The 18,328-nt window shown below is 36.1% G+C and overlaps 1 protein-coding gene and 1 pseudogene across 1 annotated transcript; one reads left to right on the forward strand and one right to left on the reverse strand.

Annotated features, from left to right (window-relative positions):
• The window catches only part of LOC141592147 (uncharacterized), a 272,781-nt pseudogene that overhangs the window by 129,213 nt on the left and 125,240 nt on the right, over positions 1-18,328 (forward strand).
• On the reverse strand, positions 3,379-3,933 carry LOC141590052 (uncharacterized). Its single transcript, XM_074410667.1, has one exon. It carries the CDS (start codon positions 3,931-3,933, stop codon positions 3,379-3,381), a length of 555 nt encoding a protein of 184 aa, XP_074266768.1.

An 18,328-nucleotide genomic window follows, 5' to 3' on the forward strand; every position in this document is an offset into this window, starting at 1 on the left:
TCTTCCGGAGGAGGTTCTTAAGCTATGCCACGGTATGTTGATCTGTTGCTTTCACAGTGGAAGGAGGTTCAAAAAATCTTGGTATGATACTTCTATTGCCTTCAAATATTTCAAGGAAGCAATGTATGCACAGGGTTGGGTGAATCTGTTTGACAAGTATAGTCCTATGTACTTGTCCGAGGTCATTCAATTCTATGCAACAGTCAGAGTAGATGTTGCATCTGGAACCCTTTCCGCCTATATCAATCAGAAACCCCTTGTCCTTACAATTGACCAACTTGCTGCCCACCTTGATGTATGTAATGCCGGGCTTACCTCCTTTCCCAAACGTGACTGAGGAGAAGTTGACGGATAACATCCACCCAAGTCATGAACGTTCTTCGAACTCATGATGACAATGGCCCAACCAACATCTATGCCTTCGAACTAACCGCACCCATTAGGTTCATCTTTAACCTTGTTTTCCGCAACCTCGTCCCTAGCAACAATAGCCGTGGGAGATGCTCCCTCCTTGATATGCTCCTCATTCATCGCATTGTCAAACACAAACCCATAAACCTTCCTCGCCTTATGTTTCACCGAATTCATGAGATGTCCACTGAATTTCAAAGCGGCAATTTCGACAAAAATGCCGTAGTGCCTTATGGTATGTGGCTCTCTATTATCTTTATGAGGGAAGGGTTAGTGTTGAAGGGAAGCCCCGCAATTGGGAAATTGAGTGATGAAATGACACTGAGTCTTCTTTCTCGGATGAATTTGGAGATTAAGAATGGGAAATTGGAGCGGAAAAATCAGTCGGGAAGTGGTTCTACAGTGGGGTCTACTGTTGAATTGGGTGTGGTGCTAGCAAAGTTGGATGAACTTCTTGGAATTGTCAATCGATTGGTCAAGGAACATGGCAAGTTACGGGATAAGGTGGGTGATCTTCGTACCATGAATGGAAGATCTACTTGAACGTCTTGATGCTAAGAAGCCGAACTCCTCCACTTGAGCTCATGCCTTCCTAACCCGTTTATCGCTTATTTGAACCTTGGCTCTTTGTTGTTTTAAGACTCTTTTGCACTCTTTGGATGCTTGTGTGTTTTGTTTGCTTGAACAATTTGTGTGTGTTTTTAAATCGTGTTGCTAACCTTGAACATGTTTTATCCTCCCTTGATGATGTCAAGAGGGGGAAGTAGTTCAAACTATGCTTATGTGTGATCTTTTAACTCTTAGGCTAACGTTCACCGTGATTATGTCTTAGCTTCCATGATTAGATGTTTTACTTTGGCCAAGCATGTTGCACCCTTCGATTACCTTGATCATGTTTATGAATTATGTGTATGTTGAAATGACCAAAGACCGAGTAACCATGGGCTAAGGGGGAATATCACACATGTTTGGACTTGTCATCATCAAAGGGGGAATTTGTTAGAACACATTAAGTTGATGATGCCAAGTTCCCTTTGTTATTTGATTGTTTGCTTTTAGTTGAATGATTAGTGATTGAAGCAATCAAATGGACTTTCAACAATGATTCAAGATGATCAAGATATATCAAGAAAGTCAAGACAATGATATTCTCTAAGCCTTAGTCGAAAAATGTAAGAGTAAGTGTAACATTCTCATTTAAGTCAAGTTATGGCAAAACCATGCAACAGTACGTTGTACTGTGGTTTCTGGTACTACCGTATGGAGGAAGTCTTTCGACAAAATGTTTTAAGTGATTAAAACTTTGCAAATTTCAAACCTTAAACATTTGAATTTTCAAAAGCTTGAAAACAATCTGAAATTTTGGAGTCACAAATCCACTTGACTAAGTCTCTAGATTTGTGCAAACACCTTTTACTAAAATGGTAAGAAAGACTTGTTAAACTTCTAAAGTAAGAAAAGTTTTTTGCCATTTTAGTAAAAGGTCACATGTTGAGTGTAGTAGCTTAAGTTTCTGATTTATTAAGCCCCAAGCCTATAGTCTAACACTTACCATCACTCAAGACTACTATTTTTATATTGGATTTAATTTTTCCATGTTGTACTTACCTAAGACTAAATCCACTATAAATAGAGTGTCTTAGTCTCATTTATTTCTTAAGACTTCCAAAGCATTTATTGTAAAACATTGCAAATCATTTGTGCATTTAAACCTTTGTTCTTCAAGTGTTTGCAAAACGTTTTTCAGATTTTAAAGTCTTCATTTGTTTTCGAAAAAGCTGTAAAACCTCCAAGTATCAATTCGCTGTACTGTGACATAATGAGTTTGTTCCATGATTCTCGTGTTAGATCTTAATTGTGATCTCCATGTTCATTTAGTGAACTGTTGAGATTCAAGATTCTGTAACACCTTGAGATAGAACCCATAAACTCTTGAAGCGGAGTAGCTTTAAGTTTGAGTGCAACCGGAGTAGGTTGGCGAGTTATTTTCATTGTAAGGGGTTTAGTAAGTTTGAGTAAATTTCTAAACAAGCAATAAAATAACGGTTGGACGTAGGCCTCGGAGTAGAGGCTGAACCAATTTTTAAAATATCGTTTGTTTGTTCATTTACTTTTACGTTCTTCCACTTTGCTATTTCTCGCATGTACCTAATCAAGTTCTGTGTTACAGTCACCTATACTGTGACATAGAACTGTTGTACCTTCTTGTGAACTTACATTCAATTAAGTTTCTCAAGTTTTGTACTTCGTTTTTCCTTACTTAAGTTAATTAATTAACCTAGTTAAGGATAAAAATTTTAAAAGGTACACCTAATTCACTCCCTCCCCCTCTTAGGTGTTTATCGTTCTTAACTCTTCAGCAGCTGTCTCAATATTAGAAAAGCTTGAACCATTCAGAGCCTTCAAAGCTTGTTTAAGCATTTTCAATTTCTTAACAATTTGAAACAGAGTATATCCCTCAATCTGTTGATCCCACACTGATACGAAAATTACTCAAAAGAATAAGATTCGTTAGAGTTGCAGCGGAATTAACGAAACTGGACAGTGCTGCAGACTGTCTGATTGTCGAATTTAATCTGATTGTCGAATTAAGATATGACTTCTTTTAGGAAAGAAGTCTCGACACCTCTTCCTTGGGCGCCAAGTAACCGAGTAAACAGCTGGGGAAATTGCCTTCTGACTGAACAGTCGTGGAGACTGTTTATTTCGTCTAATCTCTGTATCAATTTCGTATCACACACATTTTTGACAGTATCTCCAAATGTAGGATCAAGCCCCCACATATTAAAATACTTGAAACATCCTCTCTTCCTTGTAACCTCAGGCTAAAGAGAAATAGTACAAGGACAATGGTCATCAGGATGAATCACTGTGTGAGATTATGGGAAATGAAGGAGCCAATCATCATTCACCAGAGTTCTGTCTATTCTGCTATAAACCTTATTCCCTACCTCATTGCTTATTATTCTATGTAAAAAAAGCCCCATGAGCAGGAATATCCATCAACCCATGGGTAGCAGTACAATTCTGAAATCCCCTCAACTCAGCAGAAGTAACCTCTGAACCAATTCTTTCATTCATTGCCAAAACATTGTTAAAATCACCCATTACCACCCATGGACCATCAACAATACCATCCATATGGATAAGAGATTCCAACAGAGGAATCCTATCAGCAATTCTATTAAAGCCACAAACCATAGAGACCCACCAATGCACACCAGTAGAAAGAAATGTCACTTTAGTGTTAATCACCTGAGCTTCACAACTAAGGACCTCAACATTATAATTCATGGCATCCCAGATAAGCCAAATCCTACCACCATCATTAATATTGATATTTGTAACAAGAGACCAATTAGAACCCAATCCATTATGGACCTTATTGATAGAGTTTATTCGAACCCTAGTTTCTAAAATACCAAATAAACCTACATTATTTAGGTGCAGAAACCTTCTAACATCAGTCTGCTTATTACTACTATTAAACCTTCTAACATTCCAAAAACCAATGCTACACATTCTTTATCACAGGTAAGTCATCATTCATTTCTCCTTCACACACCTCTCTAACATGGATATACATCTCCAATACTTCCAGAAAAGTCCTCCTACTGCTATTCAGACTTATCCCTCCATGTCTGGTCAATTGGGTAATGATCCTGGACGGAGAGAAAGAGGGATGAAAAGAGAAGGGCATTCAGTGCATATAGTAGGTTTCCACTCATAATGAACAATTTCCCTATGTTTGTTATCCAACTCATCCATAAATTCAATCACATCAGGCAAATCATCCCCAAATTTTACCTCAACCATAACTCTAGCATAGCCAAGGAACGTCTTCAACTGTGTATTACTATTACACCGAATTGGAGAACCAGCAAGATTAGCAATCTTCTTAAGAGCATTCCCCCAGAATTTCAAAGGAAGCCCATAAATCTAATCCATATTGGTACCAAATCAACTGCCTCCCTAATTAGTTTAGTCTCCGGCGTCCATTCCATGACAACAACAGGTTTATTGTCAAAGAAGATGGGCCCTGCCTACAACACTCTCAATTTCATGGCCTCAATTTTGAAACGCACCAGAAAAATACCATTAGAATGAAAAGCAATCTTCTCAATTTCAGTATATCCCCAGATACGTTTCACAAAACCATCAATGACATTCCACGGTGGGTTCGCTCCCAGCACATAACAATAAACAGCCTTCGACCAGTACTCTAACTCATCCTTAACATCAGAATTAGAAAGTTGAATCCCACTTACCCTTGATGATGAAGGAGAGTCTTTATCCTGCCCATTGCTACGTCCAGGAACCTCTACCCAATCCTCATCAGACTCTTCTTATTAGGACGAAGGACCGATACAGGCTCCTCAGTACCTGCATCAGAAACCCCCAAATCCTGAGTACTCAATGGTAAAACACCAAAACAGGATCCAGAATTAGTTTTACGAGATGAAATATTTAGTTGATGCTGATGGAAATGTAGATTCATATACATAAAACATACTCATATATGTCTAAATAAATTTGTCATAAAATTAAATACGGATTTTATGCATGCAAACAATATAACAAAAGAGGAGAAATCATATCCTTACATTGAGTATTTCGGTTTTATTGGGCACAAACGAAATCTCCTTTTCTTTTGTTCTTGAGCTTTCCTTATGGATGAACAAGATCTAAGTATAAGATCTCTCCCTAAGCTTTATACCCAAGGCTTTCTCTTAATCTAATTAATATTATTTGAGCTAGTATAATATTAATCTAGGTAGAAAATTGAACCAAAATATTTATAAAACACTTATATATTTCGGTTTATCTCTCTAAAAACTCTTATTTTTAGATTAATGAATGGAATGAATGTTTCACTAACTAAACAAAGTAGTGTATATAGAAAAATAAGACAAAACTCTTGCCTTTTCTCTCTTGGAAAACCGGGTGGGTGGAGGTGCTTTAGGGGAGCCAATGCATGCCCATATTGGTCTTCACAAGGTGAATAGGGTTGCATGGCTACCTAGCTATTTCATCATTATGTTTTCTATTTAAAATATAAACACAATTTTAGCTAATGCACCTCTATTATTTCGGCACTTTTAGTTAATATGGATTCCATATTATTTTTGTCAATTGACAATATGTCACATGTCACATGTCACATAAATTTGTTATGTATTTTTAACATATTAAAAATCAACGTACTAATAAAAATACGTCACATACAAAAATTGATTTAGTAATTTCATAATTACTTGTGCCAAAATATTTTACCAATTTATAAATCGTATTTACAAAAATTCATTCAATTCCGATTGTTTCCTTAAACAATAATTTCATCCGAGTAATGAAACAATTCGATTACTCAGACCGTATCTCATTTAATCACATTTCAATATGATACGTAAATTTTACTTCCAAAATCGTCCGTCAATTTTCAAGTAATTTAATTAGCTCGTAACGTTATACGATTAATTAAATAATCAATTAAGAGTATTGCCCTTTAGGTATGACCTAGGGGGTCAACTGATCACCACCGTCGCACGACAGTAATGTCAAACTCTAGTCAGCCAATCATTACCGATATATGTTGACCAGTTGACAGTAACAATATTACTTCCCAATTGTATTCTTTATAATGAGATTTAAACATGTGATCATTATGATCAACAGTCGTGATCGCATTATTGTCGGAGGACACATATTCCAACAATCTCCCACTTGTCCTCGACAAGTGTGCGTCACCAATTCTCTTGTCCTATTACTATCTCCCACTCAATGCAAGGTGTCTTTCAGGTCGTACTTGCAAGTGATCATATCGAGAGTGGTTTCCTCGATCTGGAGAATAACTGATTGACCAGACTTATCTATCATAGATACTTTCCGAGCGTGGCCACGCATTTCCAGTTCATTACTCCTCGAGTGGCCCTGAGATATTGTTATAACCCTGACTAGGGGTGGACAATTCCTATTGCACTCATTCCCTTCGACTAGCCATAGCCATCATAACCCAAAATATGCCCATTTGACCCCATTTACGAAGGTCGTAGTAACACAAATCAAAGTTAATCTGAAACTGTGCCATCTTAGGTGAATAGTCTTTAGTCAAAAGAATCGACTCATGTGAATACTATAGTAGCTCTCGCCACGACCAGGCTATATAAATTTGCCAGAACTCTATAAGCGGTCGTTAGGCCCGACAAAATGTTCCTAACAGTCTGCCTATGTGATCGACTAGTCATCACACATGACTCTATGGCACTTGAACTTGCCATCAATCGCCTCACACTCTAGTCACTTCGAGACGTCACCTCATATAAGTGACTATGGGCAAATACTATGTTAATCCGAGTTCACTTTAACGGGGTTCAATTGTCACTACAACCCGTTTGGATATAACAATGTATAAATTAAAGATAAAAGACAAATGTGATTATGAACATGAACAAAAACAACACTTTTATTTCATTTCAAAATCTAACAAAAATTTGGTACACGTTTAAGTCCCATGGACGTAACATGTCCATCATGCTTAGCCTGCGATAAAGGCTTGGTGAGCGGATCGGCTATGTTGTCATCCGTCCCAACCTTACATAACGCAATCTCCTTCCTATCAATAAAATCTCTTATTACATGATATTTTCTAAGTACATGTCTAGATCTATTACTAGACTTTGGCTCTTTAGCTTGGAAGATCGTCCCACTATTGTCACAATAGAGAGTGATGGGATCATTTGCGGTAGGTACTACTTTTAGACCTTCCGTGAATTGCTTGATCCACATAGCTTCCTTGGCGACTTTCCGATGCTTTGCTATGTACTCACCTCCGTTGTAGAATCCGCGGATTCTGACTTCCTTGAAGCTTCTCCAGCTTACGGCACCACCATTGAGCATGAAAACAAAACCAGCTTGTGATTTCATGTCATCTCTATCTGTTTGAAAACTTGAGTCCGTGTATCCATTAACACGCAACTCAGTGTCTCCTCCAAACACAAGGATAGAGTCCTTAGTTCTTCTCAAGTATTTAAGGATGTTCTTGACAGCAATCCAGTGACTCTCACCTGGATTTCCTTGATATCTACTCGTTATGCTCAAGGCATACGATACATCAGGGCGTGTGCATATCATGGCATACATGATTGATCCGACAGCGGAAGCGTAAGGGATCTCACTCATGCGTTCAACATCATGGGGTTTAGAGGGAGATTGAGTCTTGCTCAATATCGTCCCGGTTACCATAGGTACCAAACCCCTTTTGGATTTGTCCATGCTGAAGCGTCGAAGAATCTTATCAACATAAGACTCTTGACTTAGTGCCAATATCCTCTTGGATCTATCTCTATAGATCCGGATACCTAATATGCGTTGTGCCTCTCCTAAATCCTTCATTTGGAAGTGGTTACCTAACCACTTCTTAACAGAAGACAACATTGGAATATCATTTCCAATGAGTAGTATGTCATCGACATACAAGATTAGGAACACAACATTGCTCCCACTGAATTTCATGTATAAACATGGTTCCTTAACACTTCGAGTGAAACCATTTTCCTTTATAACATGATTGAATCGATGATTCCAACTTCTAGATGCTTGCTTAAGACCATAAATGGATCTCTTAAGCTTGCACACTTTGTTAGGATTTTTAGAATCAACAAAACCTTCGGGTTGTATCATGTACACCTCCTCTTCTAAATTCCCATTTAGAAAAGCGGTTTTGACATCCATTTGCCATATTTCATAGTCATGAAATGCGGCAATCGCTAACATAATCCGTATGGATCTTAGCATGGCTACGGGGGCGAAGGTCTCATCATAATGGAGACCTTGGACTTGGGTAAATCCTTTAGCCACTAGCCTAGCTTTGTAGACATCATCATGTCCTTCTATGCCATTCTTGATTTTGAATATCCATTTGCATTGGAGGGGTCTTGCCCCTTTAGGCAAATCTACCAAGTCCCAAACTTGGTTTTCAAGCATAGAATCCATTTCGGACTTCATGGCTTCAAGCCATAAGGTGGAATTAGGACTAGAGATTGCGGCCTTGTAGGTGGCGGGCTCGTCACTTTCCATAAGCAACACATCGAGTGTTCCATCTTCCTCGATAAGTCCCATATATCGATCGGGATGGCGAATAACTCGGCCCGTCCTTCTTAGTGGAGGAGGTACAACCGCGTTAGACGACGAAGGAACATCTTCTTGCGTCTCTATTTCGGTTTGTGTCTCTTGAACTTCATCAAGTTCAAAATTTCTCCCACTATGTCTCTTAGAAATAAATTCTTTTTCTAAGAAGACAGCCTCGCAAGACATAAACACTTTATGATCTTGAGGTTTGTAGAAGTAATATCCTCGAGAGGTCGAGGGGTAACCTACAAAGGTGCATTTTTCGGATCTTGGGGCAAGCTTGTTGTCGTTCTTAGTTTTGACGTAAGCATCACATCCCCAAATCTTCATATAGGATATATTTGGAATCTTACCCGTCCACATCTCACATGGAGTCTTTTCGGTGGACTTTGTGGGACTATTGTTCAAAGATCGAATTGCGGTTTGTATCGCAAATCCCCAAAACGAGTTCGGTAACTCGGTTTGACTCATCATGGATCGAACCATATCAAGTAAGGTTCGATTTCTCCTTTCGGCAACACCATTAAGTTGAGGTGTTCCGGGTGGAGAAAGTTGTGACATAATACCACGACTTTTCAAGTGTGAATCAAATTCAAGGCTAAGGTATTCACCACCACGATCGGATCGTAGTGCCTTAATCCTTTTATTCAATTGGTTCTCTACTTCATTTTGAAATTCCTTGAATTTCTCAAACGCTTCACTCTTATGTTTTATTAAATAGATATACCCATATCTACTTAAATCATCGGTGAAGGTTATGAAGTAGTCATAATTACCATGAGCGGTGATAGTCATTGGTCCACATACATCGGTGTGTATGAGTCCCAATAGCTCACTAGCTCGTGTCCCTTTACCACTAAAAGGATTACGAGTCATTTTGCCAAGTAGGCAATATTCGCATGTGCCATATGATTGATAATCAAATGGTGTAATCACATTAGTCGAAATTAATCTTTTGATGCGATTCTTGTTTATGTGACCTAATCGACAATGCCAAATGAACGCTTCACTTGGGTCACTTGTTTTGAGTTTCTTTGATTGAATGTTATAAATATCTCTTGTCGGATTTGAGGTCTCTAAAATGTAAATGCCATTGATGGAAGTAGCTTGGCCAATAACCAAATCATTCCTAGAAATAGTACAACAATTGTTCTTAATGACAAAACAAAAACCGTCCATGTCTAGCATGGCGATTGAAATAATGTTTTTAGAGAGTGTAGGCACATAAAAACAATTATGCAAATACAACTCAAATCCACTTGGCAAAGCTAAAACATAAGTTCCCTTGGATTCGGCCGCTACCCGAGCTCCATTTCCAAGGCGTAGATCCACATCTCCCTTGTTAAGCTTCTCCACATTTCTTAAACCCTGTAAATGATTACAAAGGTGAGAACCACAACCGGTATCTAGTACCCATGTCGTGGTGGAAGTATAATTTATATCAATAACATAAATTTCTTTAGGAATTGTACCTTTTGGAGTAATGAGTCCTTCCCTTATATTTCGCAAATACACGGGACAATTCCTAAGCCAATGTCCTATGCCATAGCAATAATGGCACTCATCATTAACTTGCTTGAAGTTTTTGATTTTCTTTCCTTTCTTCTTGAACCTCTTGCCCTTTGTAGCAAGAACTTGATTGCTAGAGCTCCCACTAGCTTTGGCATCTTTATCTTCCAGAGACAAAGACCCTATAGCTTGCATGAGGTAGTCTTCCTGAGACGGACTCACACGAGGTCTATTAGTAGTGGGTGGTTTAGAAGAGGTGATGAAATTAAGGTTTCCATCCGAACCTATCCCGAAATGAAGTTCTCTAGTTGTATCGAAATCGTTGTTGGAGCAAATGTCGTCAAGAACATTGTGATAAGAATCAATAGTAATTGGTGCGGTAGCATTTGAAGGATTCATTGTTTTAGAACTACAAATATGGAGGAAAAGGAAATATTAACATTTGTCTTTTTAAAATCATACTTGTAAAACATTAACAAGATATGAACATTTATATAGTGACCTCTACCCAACTATAATAAATGATTCCAAGACCCAAATTCATATCGACTTAGGCACGGTGGGGCCAATACATCCTTTATCAATATAACTCGGTGGATTAACGTTTAATCGATTCTACTTTTAGAACTCTTGGTCGATAATTTTATATTAACAATTATCTTTAGCCCAAAACACATCGACAAGGGCACGGTGGGGCCGATACATCCCTTATCAAATACTTTTGTTGAGTTCAATCCAAATTTCGAATAAATGTGTCCATGATCCAAACCCACATTAACTTGGGCACGGTGGGGCCGATACATCCCTTATCAACATGAATTCGGTGGATTAACATTCATCACCCACTTCCCCTACGTAACAAGGTTTGTACCCCGGTGTGGCCGAGTGCACTCCCTCACGAAATAGGTTTTCATGGTTTCTACTATTTGGTAAGGCTATGTCTCAATTGATAGTTTTAGCGAGAGGTCATGTCAATCTATTATCTATCACGTTTTAAGTGAACTAAAGCGGTGAACTACGATAATTCTAATTGACACGGTCGATAAACTCGATAAGACAATGCGTGTTTAGTTATGGCGATTTAGCAATGCATGTGACATAAAATAAAATGCAAGCATAAAATAAATAAATCCTAGTATGGCCTTTCCTAAAATAGAAAAACTCTTTAACTATTACATATTCGGAAACCAACTCCATTGGTCCCTTGAACTTCGGTTGTGGCACGCATCTCGAGGTAGCACCGTCTATATGTATCGCCATTCTTGAAGAAATCCGTCTTTAGGAACTCCGGAATGAATAAAATTACATAATAAATTACATAATTCCTATTATACATTTGTAACTAAAATAAAATAAATCTATTAAATTACAAAACGGTGATACGAGATCACAATAAAAATTACAACCGAATCGATATTCCCATACATTTCGGAAAATACCAATTAAAATCTAAGGCCATACTAAGTAAAAATACATAATTCAAAATTACATAAATTAAAATTATGACAATCATAAGGAAAATGCAGCATTATAATATGTATGATCATGCTTCATTTTATGCTAAATCGCCTTTAATTAGCCAATATCATATATTACTCGGTTTTTACGGATTTGCGTGATTTCAACATTTTATAATCACAAAAATACATAAACTCATATTTATGCATAAGTTAATTACCCTAACCTCTTAGGACTCAAAATTTAGTCTTCACTAATAATTTGACCATAATTAACCCATATTTTATAAAATTGTTCATAAATGGACCAAAATTACAAAAATAAGCTATTAAACTTCAAATAAATCACAAAACTTCAAATAAATTCAAAATTTGAAATTTAAACTCATGAACATTCTGGAAAAATACCATGACACTCATAATATTCAAAATCTTAGGTTAAAAAAATTTCGAAATTTTCCGGAAAAACAATGTTGCGGTTTATCGATTTTAACTTAAAAATCATAAAACATAAGGAAAAATTATTTTCATTAACTTTTAAATTTTAGATCTGAAAATGATAATAAAAAGCAACATTTGACGTTTTTCCTAAGTCATAGATTATGTTTTATTAATTTTTCACTAATAATGTCACTATTTATGCTATTTTTCTTCATAAAATCCATAAATCATGCAAAAAGACTTCTTTATAGCCAATTATTTTACACACATCTTGTAAAATTGCATGTGACAACATATTAAAAAACTATGACCAGATTCGAAATTTAACTCATATTAACCTATTTTTCACCTAAATCCGAATTTAATAATGAAAAATCCATTTTTCGAGCATAACATGTCCAAAAATTATGAAAATTTACAGGTTATCTCAAAAAAATATATGTGACAACATATCCAAAAACCAATGGAAAATTCGTAGTATAGCTATTTTTAGACCAAAAATGACATTTTTACTCATAAAATCACATTTAAATGCCATTATTGTAAATTATGAACAATAAAAATCCGAAAAATAACCAAAATATCCTAAAACATTTTAGGACCAGAAATATAAACATGCATGTGATAATTTCGTGATATATCATAATAACACAAATTTTACAAGTTTTATTTGTTATTCTTATAACTCGGAAAAACTTTTAACCAATTTGCATGCAAACAACCGTGGCTCATGATACCGATTGATGGAAATGTAGATTCATATACATAAAACATACTCATATATGTCTAAATAAATTTGTCATAAAATTAAATACGGATTTTATGCATGCAAACAATATAACAAAAGAGGAGAAATCATATCCTTACATTGAGTATTTCGGTTTTATTGGGCACAAAAGAAATCTCCTTTTCTTTTGTTCTTGAGCTTTTCTTATGGATGAACAAGATCTAAGTATAAGATCTCTCCCTAAGCTTTATACCCAAGGCTTTCTCTTAATCTAATTAATATTATTTGAGCTAGTATAATATTAATCTAGGTAGAAAATTGAACCAAAATATTTATAAAACACTTATATATTTCGGTTTATCTCTCTAAAAACTCTTATTTTTAGATTAATGAATGGAATGAATGTTTCACTAACCCTAGTTTCTAAAATACCAAATAAACCTACATTATTTAGGTGCAGAAACCTTCTAACATCAGTCTGCTTATTACTACTATTAAACCCTCTAACATTCCAAAAACCAATGCTACACATTCTTTATCACAGGTAAGTCATCATTCATTTCTCCTTCACACACCTCTCTAACATGGATATACCTCTCCAATACTTCCAGAAAAGTCCTCCTACTGCTATTCAGACTTATCCCTCCATGTCTGGTCAATTGGGTAATGATCCTGGACGGAGAGAAAGAGGGATGAAAAGAGAAGGGCATTCAGTGCATATAGTAGGTTTCCACTCATAATGAACAATTTCCCTATGTTTGTTATCCAACTCATCCATAAATTCAATCACATCAGGCAAATCATCCCCAAATTTTACCTCAACCATAACTCTAGCATAGCCAAGGAACGTCTTCAACTGTGTATTACTATTACACCGAATTGGAGAACCAGCAAGATTAGCCATCTTCTTAAGAGCATTCCCCCAGAATTTCAAAGGAAGCCCATAAATCTAATCCATATTGGTACCAAATCAACTGCCTCCCTAATTAGTTTAGTCTCCGGCGTCCATTCCATGACAACAACAGGTTTATTGTCAAAGAAGATGGGCCCTGCCTACAACACTCTCAATTTCATGGCCTCAATTTTGAAACGCACCAGAAAAATACCATTAGAATGAAAAGCAATCTTCTCAATTTCAAGATATCCCCGATACGTTTCACAAAACCATCAATGACATTCCACGGTGGGTTCGCTCCCGGACATAACAATAAACGACCTTCGACCGATTAACTCATCCTTAACATCAGAATTAGAAAGTTGAATCCCACTTACCCTTGATGATGAAGGAGAGTCTTTATCCTGCCCATTGCTACGTCCAGGAACCTCTACCCAATCCTCATCAGACTCTTCTTATTAGGACGAAGGACCGATACAGGCTCCTCAGTACCTGCATCAGAAACCCCCAAATCCTGAGTACTCAATGGTAAAACACCAAAACAGGATCCAGAATTAGTTTTACGAGATGAAATATTTAGTTGATGCTGATGGAAATGTAGATTCATATACATAAAACATACTCATATATGTCTAAATAAATTTGTCATAAAATTAAATACGGATTTTATGCATGCAAACAATATAACAAAAGAGGAGAAATCATATCCTTACATTGAGTATTTCGGTTTTATTGGGCACAAACGAAATCTCCTTTTCTTTTGTTCTTGAGCTTTCCTTATGGATGAACAAGATCTAAGTATAAGATCTCTCCCTAAGCTTTATACCCAAGGCTTTCTCTTAATCTAATTAATATTATTTGAGCTAGTATAATATTAATCTAGGTAGAAAATTGAACCAAAATATTTATAAAACACTTATATATTTCGGTTTAGGGGAGGAAGAGATGGGAGCTTTTTATCTCTCTAAAAACTCTTATTTTTAGATTAATGAATGGAATGAATGTTTCACTAACTAAACAAAGTAGTGTATATAGAAAAATAAGACAAAACTCTTGCCTTTTCTCTCTTGGAAAACCGGGTGGGTGGAGGTGCTTTAGGGGAGCCAATGCATGCCCATATTGGTCTTCACAAGGTGAATAGGGTTGCATGGCTACCTAGCTATTTCATCATTATGTTTTCTATTTAAAATATAAACACAATTTTAGCTAATGCACCTCTATTATTTCGGCACTTTTAGTTAATATGGATTCCATATTATTTTTGTCAATTGACAATATGTCACATGTCACATGTCACATAAATTTGTTATGTATTTTTAACATATTAAAAATCAACGTACTAATAAAAATACGTCACATACAAAAATTGATTTAGTAATTTCATAATTACTTGTGCCAAAATATTTTACCAATTTATAAATCGTATTTACAAAAATTCATTCAATTCCGATTGTTTCCTTAAACAATAATTTCATCCGAGTAATGAAACAATTCGATTACTCAGACCGTATCTCATTTAATCACATTTCAATATGATACGTAAATTTTACTTCCAAAATCGTCCGTCAATTTTCAAGTAATTTAATTAGCTCGTAACGTTATACGATTAATTAAATAATCAATTAAGAGTATTGCCCTTTAGGTATGACCTAGGGGGTCAACTGATCACCACCGTCGCACGACAGTAATGTCAAACTCTAGTCAGCCAATCATTACCGATATATGTTGACCAGTTGACAGTAACAATATTACTTCCCAATTGTATTCTTTATAATGAGATTTAAACATGTGATCATTATGATCAACAGTCGTGATCGCATTATTGTCGGAGGACACATATTCCAACAGATGCTATTACTCTTACTAATCTACTAGATTTAGGATAATTTTTCTTTTTTCTAGCCATTGCTTGTTAGGTTCATATACCTATTATTAGACTTTTCTAATAGTGAACTAATTAACATATTAATATGAGTTCATTAGATCTAGTGCATGCATAACTAATTAAGAGATTAAATAAGAAAAACAATGTTCCTTACATTGTTATATGGCTCGAAATAAGGGCACAAATAAGGTCACCTTCCTTATTTGTTCTTGAGCTTAAATGTAATGGATGATCCTCCTTAATCCCAAATGTAGAGATCTCCTCTTGTTTCACCCAAAACAAATTCCTTAAAATAATATACTAATTAACTAGATTAGTGTATTATTATACCTTAAAATAGATTCTAATATTATCAGTACTACTACACTAGTAATCTAATGTTTTTGATGATATTAGATGAACAATTTCTATTTCTAAAAGCTTGTTTTTGAGAGAGGTAGTAGAGAAAATATACAATGAATGCATGTAAGTGGAGAGGTAAAAATGAGAACAAAATTCTCATAATAAAAGAGGAGGTGGCCGGGTATGGTAAGGGCTAAATGCCAAAGCTTGGCATCTCCTTTTGCTTTTATTCTTCTCCAAATAGTAGGTATGTAAGGCTAGTGTAGGATAGGCATGATTATGCTATTTTATCACATAAAATAAATCACCCACTAACACTTTCCACCTCCATTTTTTCGGTCCATATGTAAAATGGACTTCCATTTTGTTTTGTCACTTGTCACACAATATGTCACATGTAGTATGTAACATGTTCTTAATTTATTAAATGCATATTTATCAAATAAATATCATTTTGTACATTAATTAAATTACATATAACAAATTGTCTAGTGATTCTTGATCACATAAATAAAAGGGTTATTTGATATAAATAATCCAAACTATTGGTGATCTTCTTATAATAATCTGAACTCTATTTTAACTCATAATAAACCATACTATTGCCTCCCTCCTCTCATAACGATCCAAGTAACCTGCTACCGGTTTAACAAGTTGACTTTCCTCCATTTTTCTATTTTTTGAGTTAAACGTAATAAACTCCTCCCCTTCTTTAATTATGTACCCTCCTAATCCCCACTCACTCCCTCAACATATCACCACCACTGTTATCGTCCACCCCACAATCACCACCACCACCACTACTACCACATCTCACGGACCTACTACAACCACCCTCACTGCCACCATAACAACACAACCCCAAAACCATCCTAACCCAAATTAATTTTTACGACCCAGTTGAATTGGGGATCTAAGGTTTTGGAAAACCACCCCCAAATAATGGTGAAGGAGCGGTGTGCCAGGGCATCAAAATTTGATGACAACAAGAACTTTGGCGGCGACGCACAGGTATGGCTCGGGCTCCATGGGTAAGGGTGGGTTTCGATGTTATGGGTCGAAATGTCTTTTGTGAACCATTTCCATGTACCTCATGGTTCTTCCCGGAGCTTTATCCAATCAATTGGAATCGATTGGTATATGTTTGATATTAGGAGAGGGAAATGATTTGTCTTGATTTCCCATAAAATTTGTTTGGCAGAAGACAATGTAACCAATGTTTCGCTGTTTATGTTTCGCGTCCCAATTGAATCACTCTAGCTTGGTGTATGTCATGAATCTTCTTAAAATCCATGCCCAGAAACAAGCACAAGTAGTTCGACAAATATCGCAAATTTGATCTACAAACTTCAACGATTTGCAGTGTTTGTACCTTTTAGGGAAAATAAACATATACTATATGTTTAAAAGCTCAAGTGATGATGACACCAATTCATTGGTCCGCTGTTCTACTGATGATCTTGTTGGTTTCGAATTTTCGATGTCGTTCTCTGGAAACACCTTCTCATTTGTTGTTGTTATCGAATCGATCCCCCGTCATTGACCCCACAAGAAAGGCGGTGGCCAGTAGGTGGTGAGGAGTCGGTGATAGGTTGTGACGGTGTTTGGTGCATGGTGGTGGTGATGTGCGGTGGAGTGTGATGTGGAAATGGGTGAGGAAGTATGTGGGGAAGGCAGTAAAGAGGGACAAAGAGTATTTTGATAGAGGCGGTCACCTTAACCTGTTGTAGGAGGTTAAAATTAAGCCGGTATATTTTGAGAAGGTAATATCCAAAGTTGGGTTTATTCTAGGTTAAAACATAGTTTGGTTTATTTTGAGAAGAGGGGTAATAGTATGGATTATTCCTGTCTATTAACCCTAAATAAAATGGGTCATATAATTATAATTCACAACATATTGTAATTATAATTAACCATTCATTCTTATCTCAATTGTTTCATAAACAATAATCAATTTTAGTAATAAAATATTTTAATTACTAAAATAAATCTTATTTAATCAAATTACAATAGGATATAAATATGCTCTCTCACAAATGAATTGTTCAATTTTAAGGAATTGATTAACTTGTATCGTCATACAATTAATCAACTTGTCTATTAAGGGAATTGTCCTATAAGTGTAACCTTAAGGGATCAACTGATTACCACCGTCAAACGAAAGTAATGTCAAACTCTAGTTAGCCAATCATTACTGATTAATGTTGATCAGTTGACTATATAAATGAATCATCCCTTACATATTCTTAATTTGAGATTTAAACATGTGATCGCACTATTGTTGAGGACACATACTCCAACAATGCTAAGCTAAGAAAACTCCCCTAAATCGTTTCTCTCTCTAGACATTCTCTCTATTTGATAGTTTATTGTGTTTAAAACTTTAAGAGACGGGCTTTTGTGCACCCTCAACTTACATGTAAACTTGGACACCACTCGGGATCTCGTATGTAAGTGTTGGTTAGAAGGCGCGTCTTTGACGATTGTAAAACAAATTTCGAAACAATTTAACAAAATCAATTTCGAAAACAAAACAA

This window comes from Silene latifolia, chromosome 7 (assembly GCF_048544455.1).
Source record: "Silene latifolia isolate original U9 population chromosome 7, ASM4854445v1, whole genome shotgun sequence".
NCBI classification, from domain to species: domain Eukaryota; kingdom Viridiplantae; phylum Streptophyta; class Magnoliopsida; order Caryophyllales; family Caryophyllaceae; genus Silene; species Silene latifolia.

Coding starts and splice junctions, on each gene's coding strand:
- LOC141590052 (XM_074410667.1), bottom strand. CDS start 3,933: ATGTGTAGCATTGGTTTTTGGAATGTTAGAAGGTTTAATAGTAGTAAT.